Genomic DNA, 18148 nt, shown 5'->3' with positions numbered 1-18148 from the left:
TACGGGCAGATGGACAGAGCTGATGCATCGACGCTTTCTGGCACCGCTAAGAATACTTGTCCCGCACTTCTGGCCAGGCGGTTGGAAACAACGACCATTAGGTGGAGGTTTTTCCCTCCGCATTTTCCTGGAGCCTGTTGGTGCAGGTGAATTAATACTTGAATTTATTGTATTTATATTTTTTGGGCTAAGTCATTCATGTGTTTGAGAAAACTATTGTACCGTGTTATGCTCTGTCGGCGATCTTCGCCGGGAGGTGCAGCTGCCTCGTTTCCAGCGTGGCCTCAGCAGTCACTTGGAACGTGAGCAGCAGCGAACCGGTTGAACGCACAAGTGAACATTTAGCGGACATCATCGGTGTGGCAGTCCTGTCACAGCAGCCAGTCGTCTCCTCATCACTCTCCTTTGGCTTCTTACATGGTTACCCTTCTCACGAACTTCACTTTTTGGTTCTCCAACAATGCCGAGGACACGGTCTACCAGCCTCATTGATTTGTCTCACCCATACTGTGTTCGACTACCATACTACACGTCACAACAACACAAGACACAGATTCCCCGCATAGTCTTTAGCAGACTGTTGGGGCAAGTGGTGTTAGTGAGCTTCTATGAAGACCGGAACAGGCCAGCATCACGCCCGACCGCCTTTGTCTCACCAACAACGCCCACCATTCGCCACGAAGTGGCGGGGACATCACCACAGCGCTTGCGCCAGGCTAGATGCACCGACTCATCCTCTCACTCACCACACTGTCTGTCAGAGCACTTCTCTTTGTGCGTCTTTCCTCGCACTGCTCCACTTTAGAATCGCCTCCCCCATCGTATCTGCTCCCCAAGTTCTCACAACCTCGCTCTATTTAGGAGACTCTCAATACCTACAGCACCTTCAATAAGTGCCGATGGTTGTTGGCCACTTGACGTTCTGGCCTTTTCGGCCTGTGCTCGGCAGCCGTGGTGCAATACAAACAACGGGAGCAGGGGCCACCCGGGAGAGCCGCCTCTCGTGGGGAGACGAGGAGCGTGGAACGACGCTTTGGATTCTGCCACCGTTTAATCATTCCCCCTACAGCCCGCAGGTGACAGAACGGGGGGGGGGGGGTCCACGGGGACGAGAGATGGATGGGCGTTGTCTATGACCTGGTGAGAAGAAGTGGACAACAAATGTCTTTGTTTTTATTCAGTGGTGATGTGAAAGAGATTTGCTCATTGATTAAAAAAGATATATTATTAGAATATAGAGTAGGCGGGAGTGGTGGTGCAGTGCTTAGCACATTGCGCTTGGAACTCGGTTTCCCTGCACTCGATTCCTGGTCAGGGCATCGGTGCCGAGCGATACCTGGCCGTGCCCCCCGTTTACCAGCAGTCACTGGTCATTGTGGTGAAGTATGGCTATACATCCCCCCATGACTGAAATAGCGTGGCTAGGCTATCATCCAGCAGTGAATTGACAAAGGGCATCTCAACTATTATTATAACTGGAATATAACAAAGGCATATGACAGAAAATTATAGCACTGGTTTTTGGTTCCAAAATGATGCTTGGCATTTCAGTAGCTATGTTCATATCATCGCCATATCTTGGATGTGGGAACCTATTGCTTAGCAAACACAGAAGGCGCTGCAATTGAATTTCTTGGGTCAGGGTGTTGCCAAAGTGTTTTTTTTGTGTTACGTGGTCTAAGTGCAATGACTGGACCTACAGAATAAAAGGCAGGGTGTGGATTTTCTTTTACATGAATTTTCAAAAATGTCAGGATTGCTGCATGCGCTGTAACATAACTATACTGTTCACAGACCCTGCGGCATTATTGCGCATAGAGAAGCCTTGTTTCACGAGTTACCTTTGTCACGGGTGTCCTGGGGCACGGGCTGGAACAATGCCACGTTGGAAATGACGCGAACCCTACTTCAATCGCACACACTATCCCCGAAACCCCGATCGGCTCACACGAGAATTCTCCCATCCCTTTGATTTGTTTAACAAAAATGAGCAGAGCTCACATTCACGGGTGGCGAAGACAGTTACGGCCCCCGGGGCCTTTTGCGCTCCGTATCGACAACGTCCCGTGTCAAACGGTGCATTTCAACTCTTGCTGGTCGTCGTCTTTTCATTAGACGCGTCGCGGATGTAAGCCACGTATTTTTGGAACAGAAACAAACGTTATTAATCGACGTTCGGGTTCTTAGCCATTTGCCCGGAGTCGGGTGTGGGCTGATGAATTGTCTCCGGCGCCGGCGTTCGACAGCGTAGATGGGCAGCGGTTAACTTCGCGCTGCGTCGTCTGCGCCGCTTCGTGATCGGAAGGGGGAACCATCGTGAGAGGTTGCCAACTACAGTGGACGAAGGTGGTAACCTTCACTCTCTCATTAAGTTCCCTGCGCAACCGATACCGATGCCATGGTGGAGCAAACTGTGGTCATTGGCAGCCCCTCAGGCGGACCAGCAACCAAGCCCAAATGACAAATAACACTGAGCCGGTGGAAATTCCACGTGCATATGGCGGGGGCGAGTATATCTATTGGAGGACCACTGTTAACTTCCCCATAAACTGGTACTAATTTTATCGACCCTGGTGGGAAGGTGGGCTTTGTCATCCCCTCACGTTGAGCCACCTGACCGGATGATATCCGTTGCAAGTGAAAATATTTTTCCTGAAACAATGCAACTGACAGTAATAGCGCGCCGGAAAATTTTATTATTTTTTGAGCAGATAATGAAAGATAGCGGTACAAAGAATCATTTTTATAACAAAATAACGATGAGATTGATACTTAAAAATAAACAAATATTGCTTATGTAGGGCAGGGAAGTGGTCCAGCCACAGCCTGCCCCGGATCGTAAAGTGAAGCCTTTTACTGAACATTTAAATAATTAGATTCTTTTAGAAGAGAAACAAAATAAATAGTACATTCATACTTGCATAGCTCGATTAGAAATCAATTCCGAAAGCATGTTTTTTTACAATGTTGAACAAAATACCTGTGCGATAGTCAAGCAAATTTTACTCTTAAAGTGGATGATGAAACGTGTAGAATGGTATCCGTACAATGTGTCACATTGTCCATGTTTTATGAACACAATGTCAAGATCCCTGCAATATTCAGTTTTCCATATGCATATACGTAGAGTATTCTGTTATTCTGCGTATAATCACCAGGAATGTGCTCAATATATCAGGTACTCATTAAGGTTCATCCGAGAAGGTGCTTGGATGGGTTACCACGATGCACAAATGGGTTGCTGTCGGCTGCTGTGGGGCGAGGCGGTAGGCAGCTGGCAAGTACGTACAGCAAACTCCATTGTTGTGCTATACTTGCATGCTTCCCACATCTGCGCTTTTGCACCTTCACGAAGCCACGCTGTCGAGCGTGGTGAAGTATGGTCAAATAACCCCCACCCCCCCTCCCCCCCCCCCCACGCGAGCCGTACAGGAGAGTCCCTCATCCAGCAGTGGATGGAGCAGAAGGGTCGTGCGCACGTCCAGACTACGAGCCGTCCAAAGCTCCCGTTCACAGCGAGGGCGTTTGGAGCTCGCGTCAGATGGAGCTCCTGCAAATCTCCTTAAAGCCCCGCGGATACATTGTTGAGCATAACTTGTGTATGAAAAAATACATTCCAAATTTTGCTTCGGTGGTAACCTTCACAGGCGGACCGAGCCTCTCCCGCAGCGGAAATGTTCTGCAACAGCCATAATTCTTATTTAGCAGCTACAGCTGTTCCCGCAGCACGGCCACAGCATAACAGTGACGGCAGCAACAGCAGCAGCGAGCGGGGGCCGTGAAGGTAGACCCAACTCTCCGCTAGCTTGTTTGGGTAACAACTTCTGTGTCCAGCGGTCATTCTTTCAGCTGTCGCTCCTCATCCCGGAAAAGTTGAGATGATCCCGCATGCTCTCCAGCAGTCCGTAGCTGACTCTGTTCGCGGACAGAACCTCCACGCACGTCGATCTGGATTGCCTGGAACGTGAAACGTGTACATAGTCGCCGTCTGCATCGACACTCAGATCATCACGTCATCATTATCGACAATCGACACACCGTCATCATCTACAATGAGTTAATCATCAAGATCTTCAATCAGTTCATCAACACCACCGTCCGGTAATCCATATAATGTCATTATTATTATCATCATCATCATCATCATCTATAATCAGTATCACGTCACCTACAATCAGTCCAGCGACGTTAAGACAACGATCATTATCACGAGTGTGGCTGTGTGGTCATGACCTCACGTGGAGGCGGAATGGTTTTAAATTACACGCGGAATTTAACACGTAACAGAAAGGCGCACATTCATGCCACTTGGCAGAGGTTGCGACTTATTCAATTAGCAGAATCATCCTGGCGGGGTGAGGGGGGGTGGGCAGCGAGCAGCCAATGAAGTGACCTCGCATGCCTCGCGACGACGATGATGATGACGATGATGACAATGATGATGATGATGACAATTATGATGACGATGATGATGACGATGATGATGACGACGATGATGATGCGTGCGCTGCGCGGCTCCTGTTACGCTCGCGCCGTGATAACGCAGAGAGAGAGAGCGAGCGAGCGAATCGAGCGGCGCACGCCAGGGGCCATCCTCCCCGGGCGCCGAGCCAGCGCACGCGGGCGGACGGACGCAACGCGCGCGAACCTGTGGAGGCTTTGCCAGTAGTGGACCGAGTCCCTGAGGGGCTCAGCTTTAGGCGGGGGTGGCAGCGCCACGTTCGTCCTGCGCGATTCCCCGGGGAGCCGGGAGAAGCAGGGCTCCCTCAGCCGCTTACAGACGTCGTCGTCTTGCTCTGCGGGGCGGAGGGGTTGGACGCGTCGTTCACGAGGTTAAGGTGCAGCGCCTGCAATCACTCGCTCACGCCATCGGTGGCGTGAGGGCCTCTACTGGAGGAAGCTCTCGACAGCCTCAAGAGAGGGTATTCGGCCTACTCTTCCACGCTGGTCGGGCATCATGGAATGGGTGGGAGTACCCACGCTTTGCCCCACCACACGTGACCTGCTGATCGACAGACTGCGCCCCGCCACGTTTCTGTTGCTCTGGGGGGATTTAAGAGAGTTGCACCTTTGTTTCAACTGCTGCACCGAGAGATGGATTCGAACCAGTGACCTCTAGTTTGGAAGTCCAGTACGCACATCATCACAATACTGTGGCAGCAGTTACCAATGCTATTAATCATAACACTGCCGATGAAGGCCTCTCCATGCAGCAAAATCCATTGCTTTGGCTTCTCCGCTCACGCCTTAACGAACGCATTCTGACCACCGCGGTGAAACAGTGGATTTCCCATAGCTGATGATGATGATGACGACGCCGCTGTAGAGGTGTTCTCTAGAACTCTCTCGAGCGGATGACCTTCGCCTGCAGATAGGGCGATGATATTAGCACATGTTCCGGAGCGAGATGGATTGTGGCATCGCAGGATCGTGAGAGATGGTGATGCCTTGGCGAGACATTCATCTAGCATCAGATTGATCATCGCCACTGCTGCTGCTGCTGATGATAATGATGTCACACGGTGATGGTGACGATGCCGATGAAGGCACCACCGTACCCATGTAATGGTCGACCAGTTCTTCCAGGGACTCGAACTGTGCTCGCTGGCTGATGTAGCACGTGCCGTTGGGCTGCATGTGGATCCGGTAGTGCTTGATGACGTCCGGCGCGCCGGAGGGACGTTGGCGACGCACGGACAGCGCGTACATATCTGCAGCACGGCACGCGGAACTCACATCTCTGCGCGTTGAACATTCACCGTATTGTTTTACGTTGGGCGCTCCCGGGAGTAAGATGCACCCCGAACTTTGGGGTCATTTGGAAAAGCACGTGTTTTAAACAAGAGTGTACTTTGTACTGGTCACACAATATCCTTGTGCACCAAGGCGCCTTTAGGAGATGTCTACTTATGTGCGTATGGGTTTATTGACATGCCCCCGCTCATGAGTACGAATATTTTATCAAGTAAAATCAAAGTCGGTACCTGGTGTCGGTGTTCATCCGAGCATTGAGCGGTACTCATCTCAATTAGTGGCTTTGATCCAGTGGAGAAAATTCCACATTCCTATGGTAGGGGCCAGACTGCACTGTATAATTTGTGAGCCGGAGAAAAAAAAACTACAACAACGTGATAAGGCGTAGTCGTGGCACGCTGTTTTTATAAACAACAACCACATCGTGGAAAAAAACATTTTGGTTCCCCCGTGGAACATATAGCAAGTGTATCTTTAAGCGAGAAACGAGAAGCAAGTAGGTGCGGCATGGCTTTGGTATTAATGCCAAAGGGAAAGCCAATTTAAGGGCACGTCTTTTGCATGGTGAGGCAAACTCTTCTCACGGATTTTAGTCGACTAGTTGTTGTTTTAGCAAAATATTTAACAAACAGGATTAATTTTATTTAATACAGTGTTAATCGCATTAATTAAATGCACACATCTGAATTCGTAAACCTGGAATTTACCGACATGTTGTGTCTGAACAACTAAGGAATTGAGGTTGAGAAAATAAGTAAAATTGGGTTTTGTCCACTATGTTATAAGATAAAATATGAAGAAATACGTTCCAACTATTTTCAATCCACTGCTAGATGAGGTTTCTCCATGCCTTGTTGGTAGTTATTTTTTACCATATTCCCCATGCTGGTCAGTGTGGGCCGGTGACAGGGGGTAAATAAAACGGAGTTTAGTGGGCAGTGTTAGTTCACGGATATCTCGCCACCGATGTTTGCCGTAGCCGTGAATCTAATGTGGGTTGTCGTGTTCATCGCGCCACGCGCCGACCACTGCGCCGCCGCTCCACCCCTCCGACGTTGGCTGTTGACTGATTTATTCACAGCAGGTAACGTAGACTGATTAACAACGTGCTTCTTTAAGCACATTTGTATGTGCTGTTGAATCAGTGTAGGTCACTTGCCGTGGCGCGCATCAAAAAGTGGACATTGAGAAAGAAAATGCAACCAAAGGTGAGCAGCAAAGCTTGGAATCAGTGAAGGCGCTATGGGCGCCAGATGGATCACCGGCGATGGCTTGGCGAGGCCTTCATCCAGCAGTGGATTGATCATGGCTAATAGTGATGATGGCGAGTATGACTGGAGCAACATAGCCGGTAAAGGGGAATACGAGTAATTAAACCGTTCCCATCATCGTCGCCCTGGAGCTGGGAAAGGAAGACGCGTCACCGATCTCCCAGCCCGCTGGTCACGGTGGTGAGATGTTAACTCCTCGCCTGGTATACAGAAAGATCGTGGGTTCGATCCTGACCCTGACACCTGCATAATTGGAGTTTGTGCGTTCTCCCCTTTGCCGCGTGGATTTGTCTAGCTCAGTGGGCCTTACCTGGCAATGAAATCAAATAGTTTTAAGTTAGTTGCACCATGACGTGCGCGTTTGCAAGGGCCCTTTCCCCCGGGCACCCAAGTGCGGGGACTCACTGCGGTTGCTGGTGCTGGTTCTCACGAGAAAGGAGCCTCCGTGGTTGCCATCCATCAACAGGATCCTCTCGGCGTCCTCCCGCATCAAGGCTTCGAAGAGCCACCTGAGTGTGGAATGAAAGTTTCAGCCTTCGTGTTGGACCATTGCCCACGCAGTGTGGCAGGGGGGGGGGCAGTGCGCCCTTCACGCAGAGAAGAGGTTTGCCACCCTTACGTTGCCGGCACTCCCTTCGCCTGAGCTCACTTCACATCTCGGCGACACCAATAGCTCAGCGCGCTGCCGGCAGCCCACTCATGACGAAACTTCCCACTGTGGCTGTTTCTGTCTAAATCCTCTCCGCTCCTGCGAGGGTGATTGCCAATCCAGACAATCTTCGTGCCTATGCCCCCCCCCCCCTCCCTTGTTGTCTATAATTGTGCGTAAATAACCTTAAACATGAAACAACGTTTGCATTGTTGTGATGATTTAGAATGTTTGACTGTGAGGTTTGACTACCATGTGGAACTGCCCAGGAGCATGTTTTACCGATGTGCTGGGGCTGTTATACAAAAATGCAGCTGTTGCTGTGTTACAACCCAAAAAAATCGAATGGCTTTCCACCACTTATGGAATTATTTTACTTATTCTGAATGCATCACCTTTATATATGTGTGTTGTGTGTTTTTGTCTGTCGCTTAGCAGCAGAGCAAGCGACTCACAATCAAAAGGTCGTGAGTTCAAATCCTGGTTGGGAGATGGCTCAGCCCATCACTCTTCTGGAGTCAGAAATCCAATCTTTATTTCGACTGGAGGAATCCAATGAGCGATGAAGCTCTTTCTCACAGGCGTCATAGCGATAAAATGAGTACCACTTTGTGGGGAAGTCAACGGTAGTTGTCGTATGGATAGACTCGGACCTGACATAAGAATGTGGAATTTCTACCACCAGCTCAGGGCTGTAAACAGGATGTGAGCCCTGCCTTCTCCGTGCTGATAGAAACAAGAAGTCACTTGGAATGTTTTTTATCTGTAGCCTCCGAAAAAAAATATTGTGTCATAATAACTAGAATAAAGAGATTTGTCTTTTGGGGATGCATCACCCTCTTAAAGCCTGGGAGAGCCTCAAACAAGGGTGGTCAGATTCAATTTCAGTAAATATAGTTTTTATATATATACCGTAGGAGACGACCCGTGAAACTGCACTGCTCTGAGTATCAGGTGACATGTCCACAACTAAAACCCATGGACACGGCGACAGAGGGGGTGACATAGACACGTTTAGAGAGCTGGCATTGAGACTGTGGACTCACACTTCATGTACATTCTAGCAACGTGCTTGCACTGTATGCAGTCTGCGTGGCACTGTAAATTTAAGGGAACATCTAGATATTTGTATAGCCTTCGAAACACTGTTTTATACTTCCTTGTCTGGGATGAGTCAGAAAAAAACTACGTGAGGTTGTCTAATTGGTGGAATTGCCCAGAAGCATGTTTTAGAGAAATACGTGGGCTCGAATGGATACAAGCTTCTAATTGGAAATAAGAAATGCCATTGTTCTTGGCATTTACAACTTCTTGTGTTTAGCAGGGAAATGTAAAAATACGAAGGAGAGTTGATGTCATGTTTAGTCTGCATACTTGCTTGTGTGGGGCAAGCGGCAGCGTGCTGTGCTGTGAAGCCAGCGACCTCGCGTTGATTCCTCACCACGGCCTTAACAGGTCAAATGTCTGCACCCCTCCGCTCCCTCACCAAGCTGTCTTGGCCAGGATGGTGACGTATAGTCAGACAACCTCCAGGACCAACATGGGTATGCCGACATCTAGCAGGGGCTCGACAAGGGGCTGTAATTCGTGTAATTATTGTTTGAAGTGTCTTGTTCGGTGGCAGGCCACCGGCGTGGCGTGCGGGTGGGTGTCCTCTGCTGTTGTATCTCAGGCGTACGTGCGCCCGCTAGCCCGTACCTGTTTTTCACTTTCACCGTGTGGCTGGCAGGGATGAAGGCCTCTCTGTTGTTGCAGATGGACATCACTTTCCACCAGTCTCCATCCCTATGGATAAAAGCAGACGACATTATAAAATGCGTTGCTTTACAGTACATTTCAAACATAATTAACGTATACTCCTTTGTCTATCCACTGCTGGTTGAAGGCCTCCCTCCTTACGTCGTTGTAAGTCATAGGGGCTCTGTGGCCATACTTCACCATGCTGATCAGTGCGGGTTGGTGAAAAGGAGACCCAGGACCGGTTAAGATATCACTCATGGTTAGTCTTGGCCAGATATCGAACTGAGGCGACCAGGTCTGTAATTTCGTGCACTAACCACTGCGCCAACGCTCCAACCACATTATTTCAAATTATTGTGGTTATTTTCACTAAGTGAATTCCCGCTTGCATTTTTAAAACCTTTACTCTTGTGCGCTAACGACCATCAGTGTCTGACTTACACGCCTGTTATCTTCACTTTATCGCCGACTGCGAATAGCGGTTGCCATTCTGGAAAGTCTTTAATGATCACAGCCATGCCGAGGTCTGGAAGAGAGTAAAGTTGTCCGTCACTGGCGCGCCCAGCATGGCACATGGCCCAGGGTAGCCCCCCCAGTCTCCACCACGACAGCTTTAAAACTCCACTCCCACAGTTCAACGGACGTTTTGTTTCCCATAAACGAACTCCGCTTAACTTTAAATGGCATTTTTTTAACAGATGGATTTATTGAGTATTGTTGTTGTCCGTAATCAGTGGTTTTTACAAATCACCACCAGTGACTGAAACGGGGAAACGCTTTTAAGCGATTGAAGGGATAAAATCACCACCCCTTATCCATGCAGCACATCGCATCGCCACGGGTTCCAATTGATCCATCCGCCACATCGTTAACACGTGATGCAAACTGACATAATTTGTGTGGATTATCGCGTTGTGAGAAATGTTGCCCCACGTTTGTGTCATCGGCAACACCACGCGACAAACACTCTGCCCTAACACAAAGTGCGCGCAGACACGGTCTTGGGAAAGAGATTGTCCCTCGTGACCTTCCACGTGGAACAAAAACTCAACGTGTCCCTCAATGTCACTGTCTCAACGAGGATACACGGTACTATAGGAAACATTGCAGGCAATGGCCCTGCTTTGTGTCAGAGAAATTATCCACCTTCTTTGGTTCTTTCGGTAAAGTCACGTAGATAGAAACCACGACGTTTCGACCGCAACACAAGCGTCACCTATTCTGTCACTTTTCCTCTTCACGGCGGCGTTACCGACGGAGTCGCTGAGTGCTTTATTGTTTGCGCTTGTGCACCACCGCCCTCGGCTTGCCAAACAACACCGTTTGGTTTGTTCCACGGCCCCTCGGTGCGCCGGCTACTCGAGGCCGTAACCTGGCAGCCCGGAGTCGCGGCACGGCGGGGCACCCGCGCCGCGCCGGCCGCAGCGTTGATTGCTCGTTACCGGGAGGGGGTGCGGCGTGCTGGGTCGCTTGGAATGCGGAGAGCAGGCGCTGCTTGGCCGCGCTGAACGTGGCTCCCATGGCGGCGAGCGATTCTCATCGCTCCGCGCCAATTCCTGCGCTCCACACGCGCCGGAAACGCGCGGGCCAGGAGGTTCAGGTTCAGGCGGCGGCTGAAAAAATATCCTTTTACCTTTTCGCCGGCAATTTCCTGCAAGGTGCCGTGACGTTTGCTAGCAGCGTCCGACTCGCAGAGTGCAAAGGGTGTGATGGTGCAGCATGACCCTGTGATGGTGCAGCATGACCCTTGCTTAATGGGGGGGGGGGTCGCTATATAAAATCTCACCCCGGGCAGGTGGTGGGTATATACGACATAGTAAATGTTCAATAAACTCTAAACAAATGTTGATGAAATACAATGTTTAAAGGCGGCTGAGCCTGCGGGGGACTCAGCGCCCTCCAGCCTACTGAGCTACTGCTGTTAAAGTAGTGATCTGTGAAGATGATAGTTGGTGGATTTTTAGCGCCGTGCGTTTTTGTGTCGGTTTATAAAGCCGCTAGAGGAAGACATTCGGCTGGCGTTGTCCCAAGGATAAAGCAATGAGGAACGAAGCCCAAGTCATGCACAAAGACCGTTCTCACAAACTAAATGATTGGGAGGGAAGTGATATCGCTGTCGTGCAAAACGTGCATTTGCTTGTGCTTTGAGTGTAAGCATATTGTGCAAGATAATCGAGTGACTATCAGGCTTCTTTGACTCTTAACCGCCGAGACACGGGGAACAAGAACATCAAAATCTGTGCATCTGCACAAGCCTCGCGATCGATACGCTGCGAGCTCTCCGGTGTGTTCCCCGGGTGTTACTGCGTGTCGTTCGCCATGGCGTCCGACGTTTCGCGCCACGTTCTGAAGGAGCTCCCGGCAGGTGCAGAGACATTTTTTGGACATTGTGCCGAACAACGAGCGGTACAAAACCAGGAAATAGATCGGAGGGCTAAAACGCAGCGCAGCCGTGAAAACCGTAACACGGTGGCGATACGCGGCAAAACCACGCACAAAGACTCCGATTCGTTTAGTATTCGTAACCAGTGGCACGTAACATGCCGCGCAGGCAAACGTGACCCGCTCTCGAAGATCTGTGTTTGGATGTGGACGACACGGAGGCTCCTTTGCGTATAGGAAACACGCGACGACATGTTGTGCTCCGCTCGCATTTCGCGGTCCTGTGTGCCGCGGACACAAATAGTGCACTAAGCCCTCCGAGCGAGTCCTGGTTATGTGCCAGACATACAAGAGTCATTACTCGCGTCTGCTGCCTGCTCCACATAATGCTGCACAGCTGCGTTTCTTCTGAGATCAAATAGGCCAGCGTTGATTACTCGCGTGCCTTGTAAGATCATTGTCGACCACCTCCCGAAAGGCGACCTGCAGCAGCGCCGCTCGCGTGTGCTCCCCACAGGCATTGCCAATGCCAGCCACGTGAAGCTGCATCCGGTCGATTTGATCTCCCAGCGTGGCACTTGAAACAACGGAGCGAGTTCATGAATGATTTCTGCCTCTGTCACTAACCCCCCCCCCCCCCCACCAGAAGTATCAATTGGTACACTGTGCAGTTAGTCGATATGGTTTGGTGGGGTAAAGCGTGGGTACTCGCAACTCTGCTTCGGTGTCTGGGCCAGCATGGCAGGGTGAACGAAATCGCCCTCTTTAGAGGGGTTCTCTCCCGCTCCCCTTCCCCAAAGCAGTGGCAAGAGAAATTAATTGCAGCGCTGCACCTTTAACTTTGAAAATAAAAATCCCGATTTTTTAATTTAACAGTTGAATTTACGAAGTTTACGGTGATCCACAAATAGCACGGCAAGTTTGAAATGCTAGACACACAGTAAGCACGCTGTTTAAGTGAGTCATCAACATTACTTACCTTCTCCAGCTGTGGTGGTATGAGTGAGTTAAGCCGTGCATTGTGACATTGTGGAAAGATCATGAAGTCATGGAAAATGTACGGTTTATAATTCTACCGTGTGAAAGTCACGTTGGCCTTGTAATTCATTATAATTTCGTTTTACATATCCATTGAAAAGTGTGAACGGAGACAATGACTAAACTCCGTAGTCAAATATAAGGTGGACCCACTTGTAATACAAATGCCCCAATTTAAATTGGTAATAAAACATTTGAAAAATAACACCACAATAATTTAAAATAACATACACCGTTCAATTCAAAATGATGCGTTCATTCAAAGTATCATTCGTTGAATATTGTATTTTATTCATGAAAACATAGAGCAGTTAGAGAAAACACACATTTAGACTGCATGTTACAGCCACCACTTCCTCTTTCATAGCAACAATGCCAGAGATTAAGCAGGAAACTAAAGCAGCAGCGCATTTAACATGCAACGTCGTGAGGCTACGCATAAATCGCAAGACTCGAGCGGCACGGTCACAGCTGCCATGTGTTTTGTCCCGTGAAGTCATTCGAACCTGCCAGAAGCCGATCTCAACGAGGCACTGCGTCTCCTCCGCTCCCACGCAGTCAGGAGAACGGTTGGGCCATCACCGGCCAGCGGGCACAGCCACGTGTGGCCGCTAGTGACCCGGCACCCCGGTGTCTAGATCTGCTGGCGTCGGTGCGCGACGTCGCGTTGCCCTCGCTATTGGTCCCAGCGGCGCTTTCTGCTTCGGATTGGTTCTGCCCGTTATCAGGGCTCCACAGCAGCCTCTGTGGTCACGCGGGCTCGGAGTCACAGAACGTAGGTGAACGCCAACCCCAACACTCGCATACACGTGCGTGTTAACCCCCTCCCCCCTACTACGCCTACTCAGTGGGGGAAATGAACAAGGTTCACAGGAAACATTCCGGTGTTCAATGCGTGGCGCTGATAGCCTGCAAATTGCATTTTGCAAATCGGCAACTGAATTTTGTATCGTTCAGGAAATCGTGTAAAAGACGTGTTGTGCTTTCCATTTATAAATGTGAATTGATATGAAAAGCGTTTCCGTCAAAGTGGCGGTGGTGTGGCGGTTTGTACTGGCATCTTTCCTTCTTTCTTGTGGGAATCATTTCGATTAACTTCACTCTACCACTGGTCAATCGACTTTATTCTCATCGCCAAATTTTGTTCAGACTTGAAACATGACTTGTCTGTTTAACACGTAGGTTTTCCCGACCAATATTATCCATAATAAAGGTTTTTTGGGTTAGATCGCATAAATATATAAATGTGTCGTTAAACCCACCACCACCCGACACAGCCAATTAGTAGTAATGTTTGTCACGTAAACAGAACATGCCAATTCGTTTCTAGTACAGCACACTGGTGTGTTGGAGAGATTATAAATGTGCCTTTGCTCTCCAACACTAGTAACGAATTGGCATGTTCTGTTTACGTGACAAACCTTACTAGTTGGCTATATTGGGTTGTGGCAGATTTAACGACACATTTTTATGTTTACACGATTTAACCCAAAAAACCTGTATTATGGATGACGAGGTCTGGCAGTAACCTTTTACAAGGCTTAATGTCAGCCGCGGCCGAGGCCTGGAAAATATCTCCACAGTGGGGGAGGAGGGGGGTGGTGAGAGTTCAGGGGTCACAAAATGTAAGTGTTGGATGTTTCTAAATATTAGTTATTGTGGCTCACACCTGCAATTTAGGGTAAGATAGATGATGCTTGTTGGGGTGCAAGGGTTGGTGGATCACGAAGACCTGTGGGTTGTGAGGTGGGTGGCCATTTCCTGGGTTGGAGTCAGGAGTTGACAACATTAAATGGATTATTGAAACTATCTGTGCAGCACTTTGCTATCCCCATGCAGTGAGTTTTCTCTGGCCCCTAGGGTTTCCTCCCACATGTTAGGAATTGAATTGACCGGACATGGCAATGCAAAACGCAGTTGAAAGAGTGTCTTGAGACTCAGTAAAACGTCTTCCCTGGTCATTTTACTTTTGTTTACACTTACAGCATTTTGCTTTTGCTGAATATATAAGATATAACATTGTTATAAAGTGTGTATATTATGTAGATTTTCTTGTAAAATTGTACATTTCTTCATAACCATTTGCAGCATTCACTAATAATACAGTATACCTTAATAAACATGTATCATGAAATTGTGGTAATAATTAGTAAAAAAAATGATTTTGAAAAGGATGCAGAGTGTTCATTAATGAGCATTAAAAAATAACTTATTTGGGGTAATATTTACATACATTAATTTGTCGGTTTCCATTTTAGTGCATAAATATAAATAAATAAACACATTTAATTAAAATAGTCTCAGTTTCCATCGCAAATCTACAGTTTTCTAACATCCGGATTTATAAATAAACACAACTTTAAATTCCTTCAAATTTTTTGCCAACCTTCCTAAACTGCCACACCCGGCCCTTAATCAGGAACTAAGTCCTGAACGAAGATTATATTTTTTGGAGTTAAAATGTAATTTTTACATATTTCATTACATAAATTTAAAACATAATTGGGTGTATATAATGAAGTAAGACTCGTATTGGAGTAAGACTTATAGGAGTAAGACTCGTATTCGAGTAAAACGTATTGGAGTGAACTTGAGGAATTGCTGTGACGGGGGTGCTGTGGTGGTGGTGGTGTAACGCTTCACACATTTGGACTTGCAATCGAGAGATAACCAGTTCGATTCCATACCCGTGGCAGCTGAACCGTTGGTGCAAGTTTCCTTAAAAGTGCACTTGCTTCTGTCCACCCAGAATTATAAATGGGTACAACACATCATTAGACCTCCTTTGCCAGTACCAAAATGTAATAATAGGGTTTTTCCCCTTTTTTCTGGCAACAACACTGAAACCTTTTTACAAGGATTCATGTTACTGCATTAACCACAATACCTGCAGTCAAAATGCAAACAAAAAAACATACTACATATTCTTAGCTCTTTCGGTAAAGTCACGTTGAAGGGAAACAATAAAATAATAAAATATACAGTATTTCAACATGACTTTACCGAAAGAGCTAAGAATATGAATTACTGCAGTCACGAAAGCTTTAAATAAAATAAAAACATACTATCTTCTTTGGTTCTTTCGGTAAAGTCACATAGAATGAGAATAAAATAATAAATTGATAAAATAAAATAACACAATAATATTCTCACGACGTTTCGGCCACAACACAAGCGGCCTTCATCAGGTGAAGGGACGAGGCTGTCTGCTAGGACAGCGCTGGAGTGAAAGAGCGCTGTCCTAGCAGACAGCCTCGCCCCTTCACCTGATGAAGGCCGCTTGTGTTGTGGCCGAAACGTCGTGAGAATATTATTGTGTTATTTTATTTTATCAATTTATTATTTTATTCTCATTCTACGTGACTTTACCGAAAGAACCAAAGAAGATGAATCATTGCAGTCACGAAAGCTTTAAATCGAAAAACATACTATGATAATATATGCATTGTCCTTGAAACTAATTGGTCCACACCAAGGGACGGCTTTCTTTTGAGCCTCGACCCAATTGGTGCTCGACCACATGACGCCAGAAGGCGTTCAACACAGTTAGCCAATCCGCTGTTTGTGTGGCAGGGTAACGTGTGGGCGCTCTCACATTTGCCAACACGTCTTGGTCAGCGTGGAAGAGCAGACTAAATCACCTCTGGAGCTCCCTCTAGCGGAGGCCCTTTCGCCAGCAGTGCCGTGAGAGAGGCATTTCAAGGCTGCACCTTTGCCTACCTTTGCTTGTTGCTGGGACATGTGCTGACAACCTGAGTGTACTTTCATTTCTGCATTCCCAGCAAAAATCCCCTTGCAACGGGTCAGTGCATTCATACAGTTGCATGGAGCCACAGTTGCGTTTTAATAATAAATAACAGCTTTCTAAATGGCCCCGTTTAGCGGTTATGGAAAATGCCTCCTGCAGTTGAATAGGTTTCATGTGCTCCACATCGCCGTTGCTGCTTCTCTGACGGTCCAAATGCTGGCACTTTTTTATTTTGTATTAGAGAGCAGACCTCGGAGTGTTGGGGCACAGGGTGTGTGGAGGAGCGTTGCCGCAGTGGTTAGCGGACGGTGCTATGAACCCAGAAACCTGAGTTTGATTCCCGACCACGGCTGACATGAACAGCGAGTGATATCTGAACCGATCCTGGGCCGCACCCATCGCCAACTCGCATGGACCGTGCTCGACACGGTGCATGGAGGCCCTCGTCAAGCAGTGGATCGGCAAAGGGCTGCACAGCACCCCTTACCAATTTGCATAATTTGCCAGCTTCCATCCGTCTGTCACCCAACCTTACGTCGGAAGGAGACATCCATAGATCCCAAAAAAAAAACGTGTCTTGCCGAGGACATGCCTGCCTGAGAAATTCTGTCAGTGGTCTACTAATGTACGTAACAAATAGACGTAACGTTGCTTTGTGGTTTTGAACGCACGTGCTGGAGCAGTCAAAACGTGTTCATTTATTAATGTAATATCCGACGCTCAGGTGGAGTCGGAACGGTGCAGAGTCGGCGTGGAAACGACGTCCTTCCATGGCACACGCCGTGCTCGTGAGATCGTGGTGTCATTTTGCAGCTGTTATGGTTTCATTGTCGTTGTGATTATATTGCCGTCGTTACGGTTTTCATTATTATATGTTTGAAGTTGTGGTTACGGTTGTGGATTCAGTTGTGGTTGTAAAATGCGTGTACATCTGCCTTGGTAATATGTGCACACGTGGTGTCGATGATGATATTAACATTCGTATTGTTGACATGTTATAATGTTGTTGACAGTGATATATTATTGTAGTTGATGTTGGTATCATCAGTAATATTGCTATTGATACGTGACATTATTGAAGTTGGTATTGTCATATCATTTTGGTTGAGGTTGTTGATTGAAATTACTGTATGCCAGAGAGTACCATTTGTAAACAAATAGCAATAAACGCATAGTGCTCGAAATCCATTTAAGTTATATCCCACGTTAAAGCGCATGCAGTGCTCGTAATCGTTATTATTATTATAGCTTCTTCACTGGTACATTGCCTGCATGTGGCGAAGAATCCCACGACCCTTGTAGACTTGAGCAGCGATGCTGGACAGCGGCACGCACGCGTACCGGTCCTCCGCTTAGTGGGAGACAACGTGCACTCCCTTCACCAACCCGGACTCACCGGTATGGTGAAGCATGGTCAAACCTCACCCCCGCCCACCTTCCACGACGGACACACCTAAACCATGGCTGACAGCCCCCAGCCGCCCTAGATCCACCGGCCGTTGCGTTAGCTGGGGTGGTGAAGGAGCGGGTGGTGCTCAGAATCACTGGTTATGAACAGGACACCTG

The 18148-nt window shown here is 48.0% G+C and overlaps 2 protein-coding genes across 2 annotated transcripts in view; one reads left to right on the top strand and one right to left on the bottom strand.

Moving 5' to 3' along the window:
- The window catches only part of LOC116946664 (thyroglobulin-like), a 107297-nt gene that overhangs the window by 77432 nt on the left and 11717 nt on the right, over positions 1–18148 (top strand). The window lies entirely within an intron of this gene.
- On the bottom strand, positions 2677–13552 carry LOC116946665 (src-like-adapter 2). The gene is made up of 8 exons (XM_032961840.2): positions 13341–13552; positions 10857–10970; positions 9856–9940; positions 9373–9459; positions 7431–7534; positions 5559–5711; positions 4649–4796; positions 2677–3957 (listed from the first exon to the last, which is right to left on the bottom strand). Exons 2-8 carry the CDS (start codon positions 10933–10935, stop codon positions 3846–3848), a joined length of 768 nt encoding a protein of 255 aa, XP_032817731.1. The 5' UTR covers positions 10936–10970; positions 13341–13552; the 3' UTR covers positions 2677–3845.

Source organism: Petromyzon marinus, chromosome 27 (assembly GCF_048934315.1).
Source record: "Petromyzon marinus isolate PM22_M1 ecotype Great Lakes invasive population chromosome 27, UKy_Petmar_22M1.pri1.0, whole genome shotgun sequence".
In the NCBI taxonomy this organism is placed as follows: Eukaryota; Metazoa; Chordata; class Hyperoartia; order Petromyzontiformes; family Petromyzontidae; genus Petromyzon; species Petromyzon marinus.
This window is presented reverse-complemented; position numbering and strand designations above follow the sequence as displayed.